Here is a 22,777-nt window from a genome sequence, read left to right on the forward strand (position 1 = left end):
CTGGTTTACTCAATACATGTGTTGAATGAACTGAAACTGGGCAGTGAATTTTGAGTTCCCAGCATATGTTACGGAGTGTAAAATGTTAAATTACTGCATAAATGGGGACAGCGTGATCTGTCTGATGGCATTTAGTGTACGGAATAGGGACCGCCCACAGCAGATATAAAGAGACATTTGGAGCAGTCGGAGAATTATCATTTAAAAGTGTCCAAAACGCATAAAAAACTGCTTTAGTGTGGATTGATCTTGCAATGAACTTGTTAGGCTACTTTTGATATGTGTTTGCCACCAAGTGTGTTATTTTATACTGAGTTATTTTGACTCTGTATTACGAGGCACAATCGTAATTAATTTGTGCATTGTCTTGTGTTTTATGTAGAACTGATTCATTCTCCATGAAGTGAAAACCCTATATTGCAGGTAATGTGTATAAAATATGTTGTTATAAAGCGTTTAATGTAATAATTGTTTATTTCACATAGTATTGTGCATATTCACCACTAGGTGGGGATGTTTCCCCATCACATTTAGTTTAATTGAGATGTTCATCATTTCATTGAGTTGATTTGTGATTAATTCACTGAAAATGTATTATAATTGTCAGACTGCAAAATTGTACTCACTATAAGATCAGAACGCAAAAGGATTACATTGATTTAAAAAGATTAAAAGACCAGGCAAGACCGTCACACATGCTTTATAATGCTAACTTTATAATCCTATTATATGTGTTTGGTAAACATTGTCATGATTTTGGTCTGATCGGCTGTGTTTTTTTCTTTGTCTCTGACTGCCTTGTTTTGACAGCTCGCCATGTGCTCTGCTGTCATTGTGGCGTCCCCCCTTCCACTCGTTATCCTTAACTATCTCCCCTGATTTAGATCCTCATCACCCTCATCAGGGAATTCAGTGTGACCCGGACACTGCATCGAGTGATGCTATAATTGGTTTCAGGGCTCACAAAATGGCTAGCCCGACGTCCCGGGGCTATTGTTTTTTCCAGTCGGGCTACCAAAATGCATAACCAGCCTGCCCGACGGGCTATCTGAAATAGTGTAATCAAATTCCCCTAAACTTCTGCCTCACCCCCCTAGAAATGTGTTAAGTGTAAGCTACACAAATTCGTGTTCGCTTTAGTCTTGTTATAATCAGATTCAGTGCGTTCATCTTCAATACGCAGTGGTGCACGTGCAGAGTGCACGTCAGAAAAAGAGGACAGGGGGTGTGTGTATTCATCTTAGCCTCATTGGTCTGTCACTGCTTGTCATCAGAATATTTGACATGACCAATCAAAGAGGCGGGCTTTATGAATTTTATGAGGTGAATTTTAGCAGTCACTGACGCTTCAGTTTACGATCAAGTGCGAGATAAGATATGTAAGTAGCTAAACTAAACATTTCATATTTTACCGTTTTTTTAAGTCATAAATGTTAAATGAATGACAAAAATAATCAGGCAAACTAATATACTAAAAATAGGCTTATTACGTTATTCATGCAGGGCTCGAATTTCGGCGTGGGATTGCGGGTATTGCGCACAATTCTAATCATTCCTGCTGTTCTCCCATTTATAATGCGGGATATACCCGCAATCGTAATCCACACAGATCAAATTATAAAATCAAATCATTCTTTTAATAACTACCTGCCAGACGCAATTTCACAAACAGCATGAGTGTTCAGTGGTGCCGAGTCTTCCAAATCTTCTCTCAAAATGTGTTGTGGAAGGCAAGCATCAACCGCCGCCGCGATAATACACTCGCGTTCAGGAGTCGGGACATGACGGAATATTCACTTGCACAATCGGGCCAGCAGTGCATCGTGAATGAAGTTTACCATTTTGCACGTCTTTTTAAGTCTTACCAGCTTAAACATTCAAGCGATTTTAAAGTAATCAGTGCCCGCGGGATGATTTTCTATATGCGTACATTCATAGAAAATCCACCTCAAGAACAGCTGAACAGAAACAAAAGTTATTTTTCACGAATTAGCTATATTGCTTTAACACGCAAAACTGTCAATTTCGGTCTTTGTGAGTATACTCTAAACATAGTCGGTTTTGTCTTTAATAAGCATAAAATGCATGCCAGTATAATGAACTCAGAATTCGTGCACTAGCTCTTAAAGTGACAGCAACCATATGTGCCGGCCCTTCATTTTGTCGTCAAAACAACAAAAGAGAGCTTTAAGTTAAAAGAATCAGGATTGATAGCTGTAAGGACTTTGCCAGGCGACTCAACCCTCCCCCGGAACTTAAACACACACACACACACACACACACAAGCCCTTCCCTTCCCCCACACACGAGGGAGACTTCTGTTACAAGACTTCAACACATCGGAATGTGCCGAATGTCTCTGAACAAAGAGAAAGGCATTCCTTTTGTGTTTAAAGACATTTAACAAAGTATTTTCAATGGTTTTATGTATGTGTGTTTTCCCCCATGTCACAGTGAAATAACTTTGTTTGGTCGCAGCATAAGTAGAAAGTAGAAATACCTTCTTTATGCATTTTAAACATAAGTGTATATTCCTTTAATTCAACATAATGGTCCTTGATGTCTCCAGAATGCTTATTGAATGAAACACCCGAATATGCACAGATATAAAGTAAAGTGTATTTTTAATGTTTTACCGCCAATGAAGATCAAACTGTTTTACTATTAGCCCTCCTTGAACACACCCCCTTTTCACGAGGAGCGCGTGTGACTCCCCCTACGCTCCGATAGGCCCAGCGACAGGAAAAGGCTGGCTGTCTTCAAGCAGTATAAATGTGATCTCCGCCCTTTGGACGCTCTCTTCCTGGAAACTAAGCAACATGTAACTCTCGTGATCTCCTCACGGAGATCAGATCCAAAACCTGGATCCTTTCTTTTGTTCGTCTAAAGTTCGTCTCTTCTTTAAGTTTACTACCAAGTTACCTCCTAGGAAAGGAAGTGGACTTTGCCAAACTAGTTCCTTGGGTAACATCACCTCAAAGACTTTAAGCCTCTCAAACACTCGTGCCGAATGCCACGTGACGCCCCGCGCCCGTGGAACAAAGGACTGACGATGCAAGAACACCGCGGCATAGGAAAGCATCTCCATCCGACCGGGCCACACAAGGAGTTCGGGACACACACAGACCAAATATGCTTTGCAAGTATATTTTCTTTTAGCGCTTCTAAGAAGCATTAAGATGAGGTTTTCGTGTTGTTTCAGAAAGGTGATTGTCTGGGTGAATGTAACCCTGTCTCTCCATGCTCTCTCTCTACATACTCTCTCCCTCTCTCCAACTCACTTACACGTGTATCCATTGTCTAAACGCCCCGCATCGTTTTAGTTTGTGTTTTAATGTTTGTAAATACATGTATCATTGTAACGTAGTAAATGCAAAAGTAGTTGCCTTATTAAATTCATTATACTCATTTTTGACTGAATCATTGCCTATTGCTCACTATCCCAGTCAATGAAATGCCGATTAACACTATAAGCTTTACAGAACTAGACACCTTAAAGGGTATTTATTTATAGAGCAGGAAAGCTAATTCTTGTGGCCACATAATTTGTTTTCACAACTCAATTAATTGAGCTAATTAATTACTTGTCTTGTAAAACGTGGTCCGTGTAATTGATTACAATGAATTTGTGGTTAATTGCAGAGACACACATGTATGCATACAGGTAAGATGGACAAAGCCTCCCTAAATGGGAGATTTATTAACATGTAAGACCGGTCTGATCCAAACCTGTATGAATAATTATTAATTATCAATTATTAATTATGATATGCAAATTTCCCCTTGATCGGACCCAAAACAGAGTCTTTACATAGCCTATATGTTTAATTTATTCAGGACTAAAATACTATCCAGTGTTATTTTCCATTTGATTACTTTATTCAGTTTCTGTCTATGAATACTAGTGTTAGACCTTTTCAAAAACTTTTCTCTTTATTTGTATCTTTATTCTATTGTATTTATTTGTGCAACTTTTTTCAATTTAATTGAACAATTTAAATCAAGCCTCATGTTGTGTAAATTTTTAAAGGACCAAAACGCAAGTATCTGAGTTTTTGCAGAACTACGCCCCCTCTGGCGACAAGCGAAACTGCAACCAGAGCTGTGCGCGTTCATGGAGGAACACACACACACACACACACACACACACGCACGCACGTTTGCACGAGCTGTTCATAACCAAAGGAGCATCAGCTGCACACTGTGCGGCACACATCTTTTGTTACAGTCATAATGAGGTAATACAGTAATAAATCTGCTGGTCATTTAAAATATATGAAAGGAAAGGCATTCGAGTAAATTACACACTTATGTGTGTGTGAGGGGGAAACGGGGGTAGTAGTAAACTTCGGTTTTTGTTTCCATCTAGCTCCATGTGCTTACTGTATCCACTTATGATTGAATTATTATGGAAACACGTTCAGTTATCACTTTGTATAGGACCCGTTTGAGCCCTAGAGCAGACCGGAGATCTCTCCGTTTGTTGAAAGCTTCCCGATGTTGACTCTCGTCTTATTTCGACGCCTGGCACTGGACAGACAGAAGTTTTATTTTCTGTCTCACGTGGAGTTTGCGTTGGGGTTTGGAACGAACTACAAGCCGGTCTCTTTCCGCGCCATATACAGATTAAATGAAGTGCACGTCACCGAAAACAACAGATATGAGCTGGATTTTATTAATCATCGGCTAATTTCAAAATCAGCAAAGACAGCAATAAGAGAGATCGGCAACAGGCCTGGTAAGATCATTTCGTTTCTTTACTTTTAATGAAGATGCAGTGTTAAGCGTCTGCGACTTACTTTCACTTTGAGTTGCGATAGATTGCGGCGCGCTGGCTTGATGAATAGGCACTCAGCTGCTCATCTGAGGTGATGCGCATCGTCATATATGACTAAAATAACATGAAATATAGCCTGGTTTCAACAACCAGATGCATTTACACTTGTCCAGTTTCGTCTGGAATACGGCACAGACCACGTCCTCAAGTGGTTTGAGCGATTTGAGCGATTCAAATCCGTCTCGAATGCGTTTCGGAGGGCATTTACACCCTGGTCTTTTCACGATCGAATAGCTATCCGATCACAGAAAACGCATTAAGTGACCAGGTGTAAACGGCCCCTCTGAATCCATCATCTAAGTTACTTTTGTGGAAAGCTGACTAGAGTTGTGTCGCTCGAGTTGTCTTCTCTGATACGGAGAACGGCGGCGAATAGCTACACGAACCCGCCAGACATAGCCAGGCGAGCGTGAACGCGCATGACGTCACGCCCAGTCTCAGATTCGAGCCCGAATCCCTCTTATATATTTCACTGTACAGGATTATAGAGGCGATCGCAGTGATCAGAGAAGGGCTCATTCAGCCCATCAGGCAATTGTTTAAGCATCTATGGGTTAGAAAATGGCTATTTAAGGTTATTGTTATCCAATTTTTTGGGATGTGTAGATCAGAGAAATACAAATTTTCTCGAACCCCCCTAACTAGCCTACCTCACATCCGGGACCTCAGTAATTATAAAACCCTGCCATCTGCATGTTAATTAGTCATACCCTCATTGGGGACTGAGCCACAGACTGTCCTATACTGGTCACACAAATTTCAGTTCAGTTAGAACCAGACGCATATTTGTATTGATGATTCTAATTTGATTGTTATATCCAATTGTTGATATTTGTGATTTGAAAAAGTTTTTGATTGATGTTGACTCCTAACCCATTTTCTACATTAAAAATTGTCTTTTTATTTGGGCTAGTAAAATTCATTTCGGGCAACCAAAATCTGAAGAGCCTGCCCGAAGGGCTACTAGCGATTCTGACATTTTGTGAGCACTGGGTTTCTTTTGCGAAGTGCTCTCCTGGCCTTGCGAAGTGCTCTTCTCTTTGTGTTCCTGTTATTTTTTCCTGGGCTCTTTTGAGAGCAAAATAAACTATTCTGTTACCTGAAACTACAACCATAGTTTCTACTACAACCAACTACAACCGTGTCTCGCTGACAACCATAGCAATTTCAGTCAGGACTAAAGCTACTACAGAATGACATTTCTTAAGTGCATAATCTGATTTTAACTACAGATAGGAATAGTGTCCACAAAAAAAATAAAAAAAATTGTCTTAACTGTAAAAGAACCTCACGGGTGTCCTCACATCAATATTATCTCAAAGGGAACTGTAAAAATCACACAAAAATAGCCGTTGTTTGATGGTGAAAGAGTTTGTGAACACACGCATTATGCTGCACTTTAATGAGAAAACACTGTTAAATACAGATTCAAATGAGATAGTGATAGGCTTTGCCTTTTCTACCAAGCTTATCAAAACTTTTCTTTTTGCAACACTTAATTAAAAGCATACCCAAACCACGGTTTGTTTCTGCAGTGTTTACATCCGCTCTTTGTGCTCACTGGTTGCTTGGCTGCAGATCTTAGAGTTGATTATCGAACTCATACAGATAAGATGAAGCAAATCTTAAAGGAGTAGTTCACTTAAAAAAAAAAACTTTTGCTGATAATTTACTCACCCCCATGTCATCCAAGATGTTCATGTCTTTCTTTCTTCAGTCAAAAAGAAATTAGGGTTTTTGATTAAATAATGTCTCCATTTAATGGACTTCAATGGGAACCAAACGTTTCAAGGTCCAAATGACAGTTTCAGTGCAGCTTCAAAGGGCTTTAAACGACACCAGACGATGAATAGGGGTCTTACCAAGCGAAACGATCGGCCATTTCCTTTACATGTATTCATTTAGCTGAAGCTTTTATCCAAAGCGACTTACAATTGCTGTATATGTCAGAGGTCGCACGCCTCTGGAGCAACTAGGGGTTAAGTGTCTTGTTCAGGGACACATTGGTGTCTCACAGTGGATTCAAACCCGGGTCTCTCACACCAAAGGCATGTGTCTTATCCACTGCGCCATCACCACACCAACATTTCAAAAATAAATAAAAAAGTTGTATAAGCACAAATGCTCGCCTTGCTCTGTTCTGTGGTGCACGTCCTTTTCAACGTAATTGCATATTACGTGACGTCACGAACGCTCATCACAGGTTTTACTGGGAACTGATTGCGAAAGCGTGGGCACGGTTTATGAATTTGTGGGTACAGATTGCAAAATCCGACAGCGCTGATTAGAACTCGTGGGTAGAATTTGTTAAACCGGACGAGCAGTTTAAGAATTCGTGAGTACAGTTTAGAAACTAATGGTAACGGATTGCAAAACCGTCGCACACATTTATTTATTTTTTTTCACACATGCAGGTGACTTTCTGGGCTCCGTATTACGGGGTTGAAAATCTGTGTGTAAATATATTCACCATGGTCCATTTATGTACATAATTAAAATAATACACTATATGCCAATGAATGTTTTCTTTTCTTTTCATATTTCATTACATTATTTACGTAAATTAACGCCCAATACTTAAACAGTTTAGTGTAATCCGGCAATTCGTTAGTCAGGACGCAGCCTCTGTAGCTGAATAAGTACGCAGCAAACCAGCTCTGGCCATGGTTTTGGCTAAACCGAGAATACATGACACGGCGGTGCCCAAGGTGAAACATACTCACCATGTCCTCCAGTAAAATTTAAATATTAAAATTACAATAGCCAATTCTGGCTCCATAGCTGTGTACTAAATTATACAGTATATCAAATGAATTATCAGGATGGCAGCTGTATTCTGGCACCATTGCTTGGTATCAGGAGTCAAATCCTTCAAAGGCCGCACCATGTAGCCATCGTATGATTTCCTAATTGCGCATCCAGGTGTTCCCAATTAACGATGCAGCCGTCACATTGGGACACAGCTTATGTACAAAAGAAATGAAATGTACGAGAGTCTGGTGGGACCAGGCTACCTGTTCGAGTCTGCATACTGTGAGTGGTCTATGCTCCCCTTTCTACACTTGCTGGCTATAACTTCCCGTCTATGTGGTTTCAGCTTCTTGTCGGAGAAATTCAGACATGATAATTAATTAAGAAACAGGTTAATGCATGTAACAATTGATGCAAACAAAAAAATTCAATTGATGCAAATTGCTATTATACAAACCCTCTGTCTGACTGCATTAAATCTGAGAATCAACGACGAGATGATGTCTTACTCCAAAGGCAGTCGTATGCAAATAATTGAGCCCCTGTGACATCATATGATGCAAATATAGTGTTGGTACTGGTAGCACAATCTGATACAGTAGGTCGCATTATTTGTCAGAACGCCGGCGCTGTGCGCGTGATTCGTGTGTCTCACACAGACAGGAGGTTCACAGACAAGCACCACTGAGATCTCTTTTGTGTCTTATCATGCTTAAATGGTTATTCATGCCAAAAAAATATATATATTAAAGTTATCATATAATGTAATGCTAGCTAAAAAAAACATGCTGTGTTATTTGTTAAATATTTTAAACTGCAAAAAAATGACATCCATTAACTTGTGGATATAATGTCTAGTGTGTGTGTGTATACGTACATTTTTGCAGTCCTGCTGTAATCCTGAACACTCCTCCATGATCCACACTATAAAAAACATGCAGTGTCAGTAAATACACATTTAATCAGTAAACACACATTCACTCACACACACATTCTCACTCGCTTGCTCTCTCTCTCTCTCTCTCTCACACACACACATACACACACACACACACAGTAGCTGTGTCCCAATGTGAAGGCTGCATCCTCCAAAGGCCGTATTTGAAGGACGCTTGGCTGTATTTGACGGCCGATTGCGTCACACGAAGGACGTCCCAATTTAAAGGCTGCACCCTCCGAAGGTCGCATTTGAAGGCCGATTGCGTCATCGTGGTGGGATGAAGGCTTCCCTGATTCAAAAGTGACGCCAAATTCACCCTTCGTTTCCCCGTGAAAGGAAGGATACATAAATGGACACTTCGCGGCCTATCCTACCCGATCCTACCCCATAAATCATTGCGCGGGTGACGACAGCATTTTTATTTAAAAAAAAGGGCGGCCGAGAGTTTGGTGGTGGACGGCAAATTCACATTTAAATGTAAAATTATTATGTTTTCATTTACTCAAATAGCCAGAGAAACCACTGTTAACAGCCAAAGTTTTTTTTTCTTTTTTTTTCTTATTCATCTTAACTCATTCGTCAGCATTGCATGCTTTTGTCAAGTGGAAACGCGAAAACGGCATTATAGCCTTGTATTGTATTTCTTGTACATTGTATTTCTTTATTATTCATTATTTCATTATTTTCAACTTTAAATGTGTACACTAAAGAGAATTCATGGCTCTGGATATTTGTTTATTTTTGTAAGGGTCTCTGAGTGTTTGCAAGGTTGATACATTTAATGTAAAATGTGTAGTCAAGTGTTGCTGTCCTGTGAGGGAAAAATTAGGCTACTTCACATTTGCACATGAATACTAAAGCAGTATGAAGTTCCTTACATTCTCCCACTGGTTATTTTAAAAATTAAAGTAAAAAAATGTTGGTCCATTGTCACAATATTAACAAATTGTTGCTAACTACAACTGCGTCCCATATCAAAGTGCGCACCTGGAGCGCTCGGACCGGTCTAGCCTGCGGAGGATTGTTCTTGTCGCCTAGCAACTGTGACTGACAGCTGAAGACGACGAGCGGGAGTAACGACGTTTGCACTGGACTTTTTATATCCAACTGCTTTAAAATATTCAAATAGGATTCACAACCTGTATAAATATATTCACCATGGTCCATTTCTGTACAGTGTAGACAATAAAAAGAAAACCCTACAAAATCGCATCAAGGTACGATTAACATTTGAATATAGGCTATATATGTGCCTATGTTTTATCATTATTATTATTTTTAGGCTATTTCGTTACAATATTTACGTAGGTTAAAACCCAATATTTGAACAGTTTAGAGAGTAATCTGGCTATTCAGGACGCAGCCTCTAGCTACGCATTAAACCAGCTCTGGCCAACTCTTGAGCCGAAAATACATGACTCGAAATATTTTTTTAGTGGTTATGTGAATTGAAATTATGTGATTGATATATATTGATATATATTGATATATATTGATATATATATATATATATATATATATAGCCTTCACATTGGGACACAGCTAGTATTCCATTGGTCACCACGCCACCATTGGTTAGTTAGTCATGCAAGTAATGCAAACATTGGTCAAACTGCATCTCAATCATTACCCTCATAACCACGCCAAAAGACAGAGCAGCGCTCGCCTGCTCCGATCCTGTAATTCACACACTGCGGAGGATCGATTGCTCCTGTCTGTCTTGCACCTGGTTTGTGTCTGTAAGATCTGTATATTTTTCTGCTTTGAATCTATAATTCCTTGTTGTTTATATTGCTAAATATAATTTATTCATCAACATATATTAGATATTGTCTAATATTGCCTATCACATTAATCTGACATCACTAGTTTTTATGTAAATCCACGGTTCTCAAGTTTTATCAAACGCTTGGAGTGAGATCCCATGCGGTTAGGGGAGGAGCCGTAATGGAGCCCCGCCCCTGCCCAGCCCCGCCCCACAATTTTTCCCATTGTTCGTAATTAACCAGCACAAATTGAAATTATAACAAATGGTAAATTGGTAAATCTGATAAATGTTAGAGCAATTCATCACATCAAATATACTTTTTAATGTTATATTTCAAAATTACAAATAAACAAAAATTACAAAAATATAACATATTGCTCCAAACAGTTTGGAAAAACAAATCTTTTTGCATTTTTAATGTGTTAAGTCGAAATGGTATAATGATTTAGATTTTTTTCATATGACGTCACGCCACTGCATTGCCATGGTGTGAAATGCAAATGGAGGGCAGGAAGTGATTTGCTGTATTTAGAAAGCAGTATAACAAACTCAAAATGCCATAATGTAAGTATGTTTTGCGTCGTTTATCGTTACTTAAATCGATCAAACCACGAGGAGTTTTTATCGTGTACCAAAAGTTGTTGTTCATAAGGGGGGGAAATGCTAGAAATTGACAGAAAAAATCCGGAAAAACCTACGTCTGCAGTTGGGAGAAGCTGAATGGGAAAATGCCCATGTGTGTAGTGATCACTTCGTCAAAGGTGAGTTAATACAACTTAAGTGGCTATGTTTGTGTAACGTGTAATGTTTCCAAACTTCTCACTCCCTGCCCTCCATCTGAATTCCGCGCGTCATCATAATCACGTGACTGAAACCCAGCTATTTTGTGACATTGTGAGCAAATGGACATATTAGAGTTTTACGGTGCGTGTGTGTGTATACACAAGAATACACAGTCCAGCTAATGTATTTTGTGTTATAGGTGTTTGGTGCACATTTTGATGCCTTGATAACAGGGGTAGGGGGCATACATTAATGTATGTTTTGACAGGATATACAATATTACATGAGCTTTAATACAAGTAGCCGTAATCAATGTAACTAGAAAACGATTATTAATACAGTCTAATATATAATTTTAAATTCAATTAAGAAATACATCTTCATTGATTCCTTCCCATACCCACTAACATGTCCCTAAGTTTCAGATAACGTAAGTGTCACAGGTAGGGATGCCTGCCCATCCCCATTTTTCCTTTTCCTCCTTGGTTGGGGATGTAATCGTCTTCGCTGAAGTGAGCACTACACACACGAAAATCCTTAATTCGGTATATTTTAGCTCCCGCAGAGTGGCCGAATCGCAACCAGCCAAAGCTGTCTCATAGTTATAGAAACTGGAAAACGATGGAATCTGAACTTTGATCCCGGCACATCCTTGTGGTCACAACATGGACAGTTCGCACCATTGTTAATTTAATACTTTTTACCTTGTTGGCAATGGGCTTTATGCCCAGCTGCACTACTTCCTGAACTTCAGCCAGCTCCTTGTTTCCTGTCTGCCATTATTGGTCAAATTGATTAATTCAGGTGTGTCTGATTATTATTGCCATGACTACTGAGGTCAAGCACACCTGAATTAATCAATTTGACCAATAATGGCAGACAGGAAACAAGGAGCTGGCTGAAGTTCAGGAATAAGTGCAGCTGGGCATAAAGCCCATTGATTGTGTAAACAGGAACAGCTGATCATAACGTGCGCACTGTTGACGTTGACAGCAGCGCGGATTGATAGAAATGGATAGAAAATTGTGCCGCATTAAAACTGAGGTATGAATTTTGAGGCATTTTTTTTGTGTGGTAAATTAATCAAGCTTTGAAACACAAATCATTTTTTAACGTAAAAACACACAGTTTTGTGGCCCCCGGAAAATAACCGGGAGTACTTCATTGAAAAACTTCCAGCGGCCAGAACTCTGACCAGGGGGGTAACAACAGAGTGGGTCAGTGTGTATGCACTATGGTGCTGGTAAGGATTGCATACAAATTCATGTCTTAATGGGCAAACTAACCCTTTAACTGCCCGATGAGGTAACATGAACCCACTGGCTCACTTTTCTGTTAATGTTGTCTCTAGTGATGTGACGTTCGGCACCGAGGCTTCAAAGCTTGTATAAAAAAAAAAAAAACGAAACATCTCACGTGAAGCACTGTACCGTAGCTTGATTCGTTTTGCCATAACCATGTGATCAGTGAAGTCCGAAGCTTCGTTTTCGACACACACCAGGTGACTGCTTCATATTCTGATTTAAAAATAGTGCAAGCCCCTTGCGCAGGTTTCGAGTGTCATGCGCTTCGGTAGTGAATTGAGACCAACTGAGATTCACAGTTCACAAGCACTTTGACTACCCAGCACTTCACTATTCCACAATAGTTTTATTTTATTTTGATTATATATGCCTATATGAGCCTTGCCTATGAACTCATAGGTTTAGGACTGCGGCTAAAGTTTGTACGGCTGCATTTGTTGAACAGAGTTAATTTGTACTATGTATTAATTATTTCATAAATTAATTCATAGACTCATTTTGTTCATACATTGTGTAAAAATCAACTCTTACACTGATGATTTTTATAATCGTTTTGTGGTTTTCATAGGACAAAGTGATTTATTACATAAAACAATACAAAAAAATTGGGAAAGGTAGCTTTTCCGCCTATTGACCACAAGATGCCGTTAGTGTGCACAGTAGTGATGGGAAGTCCGGTTCTTTTCCGCGAACCGGTTCTTTCGGACAGTTCGTTTTAATGAACCGGTTCAAAAAACCGGTTCACCAGTTCTTTTACGTCATCACGTAATGACGTCAATTCTATCATCCCGGCGGATAAAAATACTTCAAATTAAAGGCATTTGTAATCACAACTTCAGTTAAATAATAGTATGCATTGTCATAATCATCTTGGATAAGTTTCTTACATTTACATTTTGAAAACGAACCCTGCTGCAGCCTAGGCGATGTGCTAACGCGGATGTTTTACATGTTTTAAATATATAAAATGCATAAATGGTCTTCATCATTTTATTTGTTATTAAATAAACTTACATTTCGCCGATTCGCCCTCTCATTTAAGTCTTGGGTTCACCCGTACTACTGCGTGCTCATGTATCAGCACAGGATCAGCCGGCCGAAAGAAAGTTCTGTTCCGAGACGGTGCTATCACGCATGCGCAGTATCTCCAGCTCATCGGTTCTCCGTATCGAACGTGTCCGAAAGAAACAGTTTTCGGTTCTGTACTAGTGATTCAAGAACTGCAACAACCAGTTCTCGACTCGAGAACCATAGCATAAGCCTGTGTGTGCTGAGCTGAAACCTGAATATACAGTCCACAAAACTAAAAAATCGATGCATGTCTGTCTCCAATATAGCCTTCTGTAGCCTACAGTATACATCATGTTTATAATGTGTTAACATAACGTTATGTTAACACATTATAAACATTTACTAAGCAGTGCACCATACCTTGGAGTTTACATCAATGATTTATATTGTTACTTAGAAGAAATTAAATGAGCTGTTCCTGAAAATATTATTTTAGTATAATAATAAATGTTTAGTAGTTAAACAGTTTTAGAATCCAATCATTATTTCCAATCGTTAAAATAATACAGTGATACAGTAATGTGATAAACATGTTTCCAAAATGTTTTATTTTGTTACACTTACAGATGTTCAACTAAAGACATGGAAACGTACATTTCGTCCCTCAGAAAAAAATGCACGCATGCTCAGCTTATCAACTCATCAGTTCTCAATATGTCGAACGTGTCCGAAAGAAACAGTTCTTCTCGGTTCTGTACTGGTTATCCGACCGCTGTACCTGTATGTTCGGTAGTACACGCATGCGCAGTATCAGCTGCTCGTGCTCATCACTTCTCTCAGCACCAACATATGTCTCCGTTCAGTGAACTTTTTTGAGTTACTGAATAAAATGTACTAATGGATATTGGTTTATTTCGATTCGGAGGGACTGTCAGGCATGTCTGAAAGTGAGTAACGTTAGTAACTTGTGGTTTAGCGCTGTTTCGAACGATTCAGTCCGATTTAGTGTACTGGTTCGACCGGTTCACTAAAAAGAACCGGTTCAAAAGAACGATTCGTTCACGAACCGGCCATCACTAGTGCACAGTGTTAAAGAACCAATTTACGATACACTTGAGGGGAAAGCCTCAGTGCTTCACAAAGCTTCATTTCACCATCACTAGTTATCTCTCTTTCTCCATTCAGGTTGAACCGCCATTTTTAGACTCCTTCTCTGCAGTGTATCGCCCTTTCCCGCTCTATCCTTCCAGCTCTGCCTGCCTTCTTCACACAAACATCCATTTTTATGATCCCCCTCGTGAACGCCATCACTCAATCTCCGCCCATCTCGCAGCTGCCGCTCGTTTCCCCCATTTACGGAATCCAGCCGAACTGTTTTTCATGGGAACAACCGGCTGGGTGTTACGTTAAATTAGTTCCCAACGGAAACAACAACAAAATAATAGTTCCGCCCTTTGTCACCTGATAAGCTAGCCAAACTGAGCCAAAGCTTCTGGCCTGGTTGCAAAGTAGTTGTAGAGTTTTTGACTGCATCAATTATAATGTATTCGATGGGCTTATATTATATTAAAGGTTCTAGCCAAAAAAATGTTAGACAAGCTTTCTTCCAACTTACTTTCTCCATCACGACGTGTGTGCGCCATAGAGTGTAAAAAATAGGTGTTCGCACAATGTTGTTGGTTACCTAGTAAGAAACGTACGGTGGCAGAGAATGTTTCGTCAACTTCCATGTGTTCGCACATCTATGTTGCTTAACGAACACAATATGGCCGAGATATACGTGCTTGCGGCAGGAAACTTCACTTTGTGTGCCTGCACCTTGTATACAATGTTATTTATAAAGCTTGCAGGACAACTTGGTTGGCATTGCCTTTTCAGCGTGAGAAATACACGGTGTGGCGGTTGAATTGCGTGTGTCTCACGGCCAATGCGTAAGACTTGAGAACCCTGAAATCGTTGTCGTTAGCACAACGCGCTTGCGCAACCCGTGCATGCTCAGGCCTTTTATGAGTCCATAAAACAACTGTGGTGAGTAGGATCAGTCGACAAACACAATGAGTAATGTCTTCTCCTGTTATTGTCACTTGCACTTCATGTCACATGTATAGTATAGCCATCTCTGTCAGCACAGAAGGATTTACATGTGATAAATGCAGGGATAGTTAGCGGAGAGGATTTTAGAACTAGAGACACGCATCCAAACTAAAATTGAGGATAGTAAGAGTGCAAGAACTTTAGATACTGCTTTGGATGTGACTAGCTTAGTGAACTCTGTGCATTGTTCGGTTCTGACTAAAGAGCCCGGGCAGCAGGGCAATTGGGTGACCGCGAGGCGCTGTAGTCACGGGACAAAACACTGCGATTACCATAACAAATAGATTCTCCCCACTCAGTGAAACACCCACAGAGAATCCCGTTGAATGTGCCCTAGTTCTTGGCAATTAATAAAAAAACGTGAGTTGACTTGGCAAAACCTCACCCTGCCATCTCACACTGCTGCTGTAACTCTACCTGGTGATCCTGCGAGCCTCCATGAAGCTGGGCGAGTATCTCCGTCTCTTCCGGATGGGGGGATATCTCTCCGCATCCGAGTAATAAGGGCTGTCTCTCTCCCTGCACACAGACAGAAAACATGTAACAGTTCATGTAACAATTTTGCCGCATCAGACTTTGATCGGGCAGTGACTTGGCTGCTTCACTCTCATGAACGAAAGTGATCACCTAAAAAGAAACACAACTCTGAGAATCTTCACTTCAGAACGCTGAGGACTGTTTGCGTTGTTGATTGTGCCATAGTTCATCTATGGTGAAGGCGCTCGTGCACACCTTTTATTTTTTGTTCAAACTTGAATAAAGTGTACGAGACCTAGTTCGATGGACGATCAACGTATCTGGAATTTGGAAAAAATGCCTCCAAAGAATAATGAGGAGATCGCGGAGATAAAGAAATCACTTGATTTTCTGTCCGAGGAGATCTCGACAGTCTCTTAGCAACAGAAAACGATCATTGATTTGATGAGCGAAATTAAAGAACCGAAAAAACAAAATGAGGAGAAGGACAAGCGGATCGCCAGCCTGGAATGCCGCGTGGCCGACATGGAGCAGTATTCCCGCATGAACGACATTGTTGTCAGCGGATTTGAGACCAGGCCCCGTTCCTACGCCCGTTCCGTTACTACGTCAGTAAAGGCTTATCAATATCCAACACCGATCATTTACCCCGGAAAAACAAGAACGACAAACCTGCAATAATAATTAGATTTACGAACAGGAAAAACAAAATTTATTTGCTCAGGCAAGGAAAAAAGCTTAGAGGGACTGATGTTTATGTGAACGAGCACCTGACCGAAAAAAAAATGCAGACATAGCCAGAAGGGCACGCTTCCTAAGGAAGCAGGGGAAAATCCAGTCTACAGGTGTTCATTAAAGGTGTTCAACAGGTCACCCAAGGAAGCAAGAGTACTGTCTGTTAGATTCATTGAGGAGCTGGACAAGTACCTGTGAATCATGATCTTGTAATTTAGTAAGGGGAGTAAGTTGTATCAATGTGTGGGACTGATTTGAATTATAATGGCTATGGACTCGTTTGATGAGCTTGACTGTTTAAACTTAACAACAGCTGGAAATGAGAGTGACTTTGATGAGAGGGACGGTTTGGAACTTAAAAACTTTCAAATGCACTAATCATAATCTACATCGTTTTGAACATGATATTGACCCTGGAAACAATTTTTTAACAACATAAGCAACAACTGTTGTTATTACTCTGATGATCAATTCAACATGAACATAAAATCTGATTGTCAATTATTCATTTTAATAGCAGAAGCTTACATGCAAATTTTCTTTACATCAAGGAATACTTGAGTCATTTAAACAACCCATTCCAGTTGATAGCTATATCTGAGACCTGGCTTACTTCTGAGAAGGGTGTTGATTATGAGTTAAATGGATATGAATTGAATTATGTTAATAGAGAAAATAAAAAAGGAGGTGAAGTGGCATTGTATGTGGATAGTAGATTAAAATATAAAATTGTGAAAAATATGACAACTAACGTTGATGATGTAATGGAGATAATAATGGTCGAAATTAATTTGGAAAAAAAAAAATGTAATTGTAAGCTGTGTATACAGGGCCCCTGGTTCAAATATCGAAATGTTCATGAACAATATGGAAAGTCTATTTACCAAGATTGATCAAAAAGCAGTGTTCATTTGTGGGGATTTTAATATAGATCTCTTAAATCCCAATAAGCATAAACTGACAGATGAATTTATCGATTTAATGTTTAGAATGAGTCTTTTCCCACTTATAACTAAACCAAGTAGAATATCATCACACCGTGCAACTTTAATAGACAACATATTCACAAATCTAATGGACAATAGCCTAAAGAGTGGATTGTTACTAAATGACATAAGTGATCATTTGCCAGTTTTTGTGTTATGCGTTTGTGATCATGTGAAGTATAAGGAAGTTAAAGAGGTTAGCTACAGGAGAATCAGAAGAACTGTTGAATCAATAAATACACTTAGAAGTGTATTACTTGCATACAATTGGAAAAAAAAAAAATATGATGAGACTGATACCAATAACGCATATGCAACATTTCTGTCCACTTTTAAATCATTATATAGTAAACACTGTCCCTTAAAACAATTTACCATTAAACACAAATTTAAAGAGAGACCATGGATGACAAATGGATTAAAAAATGCTTTAAAAAAAGAGAACACCTTGTATAAAGAATTTATAAAACACAGAACTAAAGAAGCTGAGAATAAATACAAAAGATATCAAAATAAATTGACCAATATCACGAGGATAAGTAAGAAAGATTATTATAATAAAATATTAAATGATACCAAAAATGATATCAAGGGTATATGGAAAGTGTTAAATAATATTATAAGGAATGGACCAATGAATAAAAATTACCCGCAGTATTTTATAGAAAATGAGAGGACTTTAAGCCCACGTTTACACAAAGCCGGGTATTTAGCAAAAAGAATATTTCCCTCTCTCCGTTTTCAAAAATATCATTCACACACCCGCATAAATACGCCGTCGAGCCCCATCATAACTATGCCTAACCTATTGGCAGCAGTGTAGGGGTTAAGGATAAAGCCATGCAAGCCAATCAGAATCCTCAGAGTCAACAAGAGAGAATGTAAAACGCCGTTTCTCACAGTTCACACAACAACACATAACCAGCGATTTCAGAAATCTCCACTTTGGCCAGAGTTTTCAGAAATAATCGTTTTCTGTGATAAAAACAGCGTTTTCGTGTAAACGAGAGGGCAAAACGCAGAGAAATATCTGCGTTTTCCCATCGTGTAAACGGGGCCTAAGCAACATGGATGATACGGTCAATGTGTTTAACAATTTCTTTGTAAACGTGGGAGCAAAGCTGGCTGATGTTATTAAAAAACCACAGATTGAAGGTGAGGTGAATGCAGTTGATTATTTATACAGTAATCCTAACTTTATGTTTTTGAAACCAGCTGAGGAAATTGAGATTATTGAAATTGTTAACAAATGTATGAATAAAAAGTCAACAGACATGAATAAAGTTGATATGATTTTAATTAAGGATGTCATTGGTGCAATCGTTAAACCGTTAACTCATATTTATAATTTGTCTTTCAAAACAGGTGTATTCCCAAGCAAAATGAAAATTGAAAAAATCATTCCTCTATATAAATCTGGAGAGAGAAATCTATTCATGAATTAGGCCTTTGTCTTCACTTTCTCTGTTCTCTAAAATATTAGAAAAATTGTATATAAATAGATTGGATAATTTTATTGAGAAGCATTAATTATTGGTTGACAGTCAGTATGGATTTAGGACAAACAGATCTACATCAATGGCACTAATGGAGTTAATTGAAAACATTACCAGTGCTATAGACAACAAACAATATGCAGTGGGAGTATTTATTGATTTAAAAAAAGCTTTTGATACTATTGATCATCGTTTGTTAATAACAAACTGGAATACCCAGGTGAAAAAGAAGTGTACTTGAGTGCACTAAAAAACACTTAAATACAAGAAAGTATATTTGTAGTACATTCTTTCTGTTTGTGCTAAATAAAAGTGTAAAAATTATACACTATAAATACACTAATTTAAAGTATACTTTTACTTAAGTAGTACTTAAGTGTAATTGCTAAAGTATATTAAATACCATTGATATTTTAAATGTATTTTTAGTGGAATTTTTTTGCATTTTAATATCTTTCTAACAATTAAATTAGAAGTACATTGGCAATAAATATATGCTTAATTATACTTTTAAGAAATATGTTAAACACAAGCATATTTTTAATATATTTCTAACAAATGCACTATAAGTACATTGCTAATAAATATATACTTAATTGTACTTTTATGAAATATGCTACACACAAGCATATAGTTTTAATATATTTCTAAAAAGTATACTAAAAGTACATTGGTAATAAATATATGCTTAATTATACTTTTAAGAAATATGTTAAACACAAGCATATTTTTAATATATTTCTAACAAATGCACTATAAGTACATTGGTAATAAATATATGCTTAATTATACTTTTATGAAATATGCTAAACACAAGCATAATTTTAATATATTTCTAAAAAGTATATATTATAGTACATTGGTAATAAATATATGCTTAATTATACTTTTAAGAAATATGTTAAACACAAGCATATTTTTAATATATTTCTAACAAATGCACTATAAGTACATTGGTAATAAATATATGCTTAATTATACTTTTATGAAATATGCTAAACACAAGCATAATTTTAATATATTTCTAAAAAGTATATATTATAGTACATTGGTAATAAATATATGCTTAATTACACTTTGAAGAAATGTTAAACACAAGCATAATTTTAATATATTTCTAACAAATGCACTATAAGTACATTCGCAATAAATAAATGCTTAATTATACTTTTAAGAAATATGCTAAACACAATCATACAATTTTTGTGAACTTTTAGTGTATTTAAAGAAAACATTATGTTGCTCTTTATGTAAGAACATAGCAAAATGGTTAAGCTTTTAGTATGTTTTAAGTACTTTTTAAACACTTAAGCCTACTGCAATATATTTTAATATTTATATATTTATAATCTTAATATTTTTTGGGGGAAAAATACATTTATAATGTAGAAAACTTATAATGTATTATGTAACAGATTTTGATGTGATAATTCTTCTCATTCTTTTTTGTATACTGTTAGTTTAAAGGGTTAGTTCACCCAAAAATGAAAATTAAGTCATTAATTACTCACCCCCATGCTGTACCAACCCCGTAAGACCTTCGTTCATCTTCGGAACACAAATGAAGATATTTTTGATTAAATTTGAGAGCTGTATAACTACCACATAGTTAGAACAGAGAGAACAAACAGCAGAAGTAGACTGAGTAATCAGACAAGACAAGACACAGGTGAGAGAGAACAGAGAAGTACCCCAGATCCTGACAGTACCCCTCCCTCAACGAGCGCCCCCAGGCGCTCCCAAGGAAGAGGACTGGCGAGGCCGATAAAAAATCCTCGATGGGCGGTCCAGGACGTCCCGGGCCGGAATCCACCGCCTCTCCTCAGGACCGTAGCCCTCCCAGTCCACCAGGAACTGCGAATGACCGGCTTGATACATGACACATGAAAAACAGGATGTACCCGACGTAACTGACGAGATAATCTCAATTTGACCGCTACCGGACTAAGGACCTTCAAAATAGCAAAAGGACCAACAAAACGGGGCATAAGCTTCCTAGTGCCCTAGCAAATAGGAAGATTCTGGGTGGAAAGCCACACCCTTTGCCCACAAACGTAACGAGGAGCTTTAACCCGATGACGATTAGCAGCTCTACGAGTGCGCGCCCTAGAACGACATAATGCAGATCTCACTCTCCTCCAAGTACGCTTGCACCTCAGAATAAAAGCCTGTACGGATGGCATGGAAGTCTCAGACTCTTGGAAAGCGAAAAATGGAGGTTGATAACCGAGACAACTCTCAAATGGAGATAACCCAGTGGCGGACGAAGGTAGCGAATTATGGGCATATTCGGCCCAGGCAAGCTGGTCGCACCAGGATGCTGGGCTCTGAAAGATAAAGCTGCGCAACATACGTCCGAGTATCTGATTGGTCCGTTCGGCTTGTCCATTGGTCTAGGGATGAAATCCTGACGACAGACTGGGGGACGCCGGCAGAACTCCCTCCAGAACTGAGAGGTGAATTCGCTGTCAGACACAATGTCCGAAGGAAGACCATGGATCTTAAATACGTGATCTACCACTACCTGGGCGGTCTCTCGGGCAGACAGTAGTTTAGGAAGCGGAATAAAATGAGCAGCCTTAGAAAAACGGTCGACTACAGTAAGAATAACAGTGTTACCGGCAGTTGATGGAAGACCGGTAACAAAATCCAAACCAATGTGCGACCAAGGGCGAGACGGAATAGGAAGTGGTCTGAGGAGACCCGAAGGCGGGGTATTGCTTGACTTAGTTTGGACACAGACAGGACAAGAAGCTACAAATCGACGTATGTCACGTTCTCTAGTAGGCCACCAGAATCTCAGACGAATTGTGGCTAAAGTCCCCTTAACACCAGGATGGGTGACTAACTTAGAGGCGTGACCCCACTGGAGGACGGATGAACGAACGGGTCGTGGGAACAAATAACGTCCCTGACGGAGCACGAGGAGGTCTGACCGTGCGTGATAGAGCCCTCCTCAACTCCCCAGACGGCAGCTCCGACCACACAGTGCTGGGGTGGAATAACCTCCTTGGTCAAAGCTGCCTCTGTGGAGCCGAACAGCCGCGAGAGGGCATCAGGCTTAACGTTCTTGGAACCTGGCCTAATAGAGATCGAAAAATCAAAACGACCAAAAAATAATGCCCAGCGGGCCTGGCGAGCATTAAATCTCTTGGCGGAGCGGATGTACTCGAGGTTACGGTGGTCAGTCCAAACGACAAATGGAACACTGGTCCCCTCTAATCAGTGTCACCACTCCTCCAAGGCTAACTGAACCGCCAAAAGCTCCCGATTACCAACATCATAGTTGTGCTCCACCGGTAAAAGGCGATGGGAAAAGAAGGCGTACGGATGAACCTTGTCATCTTGAGAAGAACTTTGAGATAAAACAGCCCCAACCCCTACATCGGAAGCGTCGACCTCGACAATAAACTGTCTCTCAGGATCAGGGGTGACCAAAATGGGCGCGGAGATGAACAGCCTCTTAAGTCGATCGAACGCGTCTTGTGCCATCTCTGACCAAACAAACTGAGACTTAGTCGAAGTGAGGGCAGAAAGAGGAGCGGCAACCTGACTGAAGTTACGAATGAATCGTCTATTAAAATAAGCAAAACCC

At 39.1% G+C, this 22,777-nt stretch overlaps 2 protein-coding genes across 12 annotated transcripts in view; both read right to left on the bottom strand.

Moving 5' to 3' along the window:
- pacsin2 (protein kinase C and casein kinase substrate in neurons 2) overlaps positions 1 to 22,777 on the bottom strand; it is a 401,742-nt gene that overhangs the window by 203,446 nt on the left and 175,519 nt on the right. The gene's annotated exons all lie outside the window — the stretch shown is intronic.
- Positions 1 to 22,777, bottom strand: part of LOC120475106 (protein NLRC3) — a 58,919-nt gene that overhangs the window by 707 nt on the left and 35,435 nt on the right. For 9 of the 11 annotated variants that reach the window (XM_089126854.1, XM_089126853.1, XM_089126852.1 and 6 more), the window contains one exon: positions 8,466 to 8,512. In XM_089126854.1, coding sequence (XP_088982980.1) covers positions 8,466 to 8,512 — 47 coding nt within the window. Of the gene's footprint in view, positions 1 to 8,465; positions 8,513 to 15,021; positions 15,040 to 20,489; positions 20,496 to 22,777 lie in introns of all 11 variants that reach the window. The other 2 variants (XM_089126858.1, XM_089126859.1) reach the window with 2 other exon arrangements.

The sequence above is a fragment of the Pimephales promelas genome, chromosome 24 (genome assembly GCF_988280905.1).
Source record: "Pimephales promelas chromosome 24, fPimPro1.hap1.1, whole genome shotgun sequence".
NCBI lineage: Eukaryota > Metazoa > Chordata > Actinopteri > Cypriniformes > Leuciscidae > Pimephales > Pimephales promelas.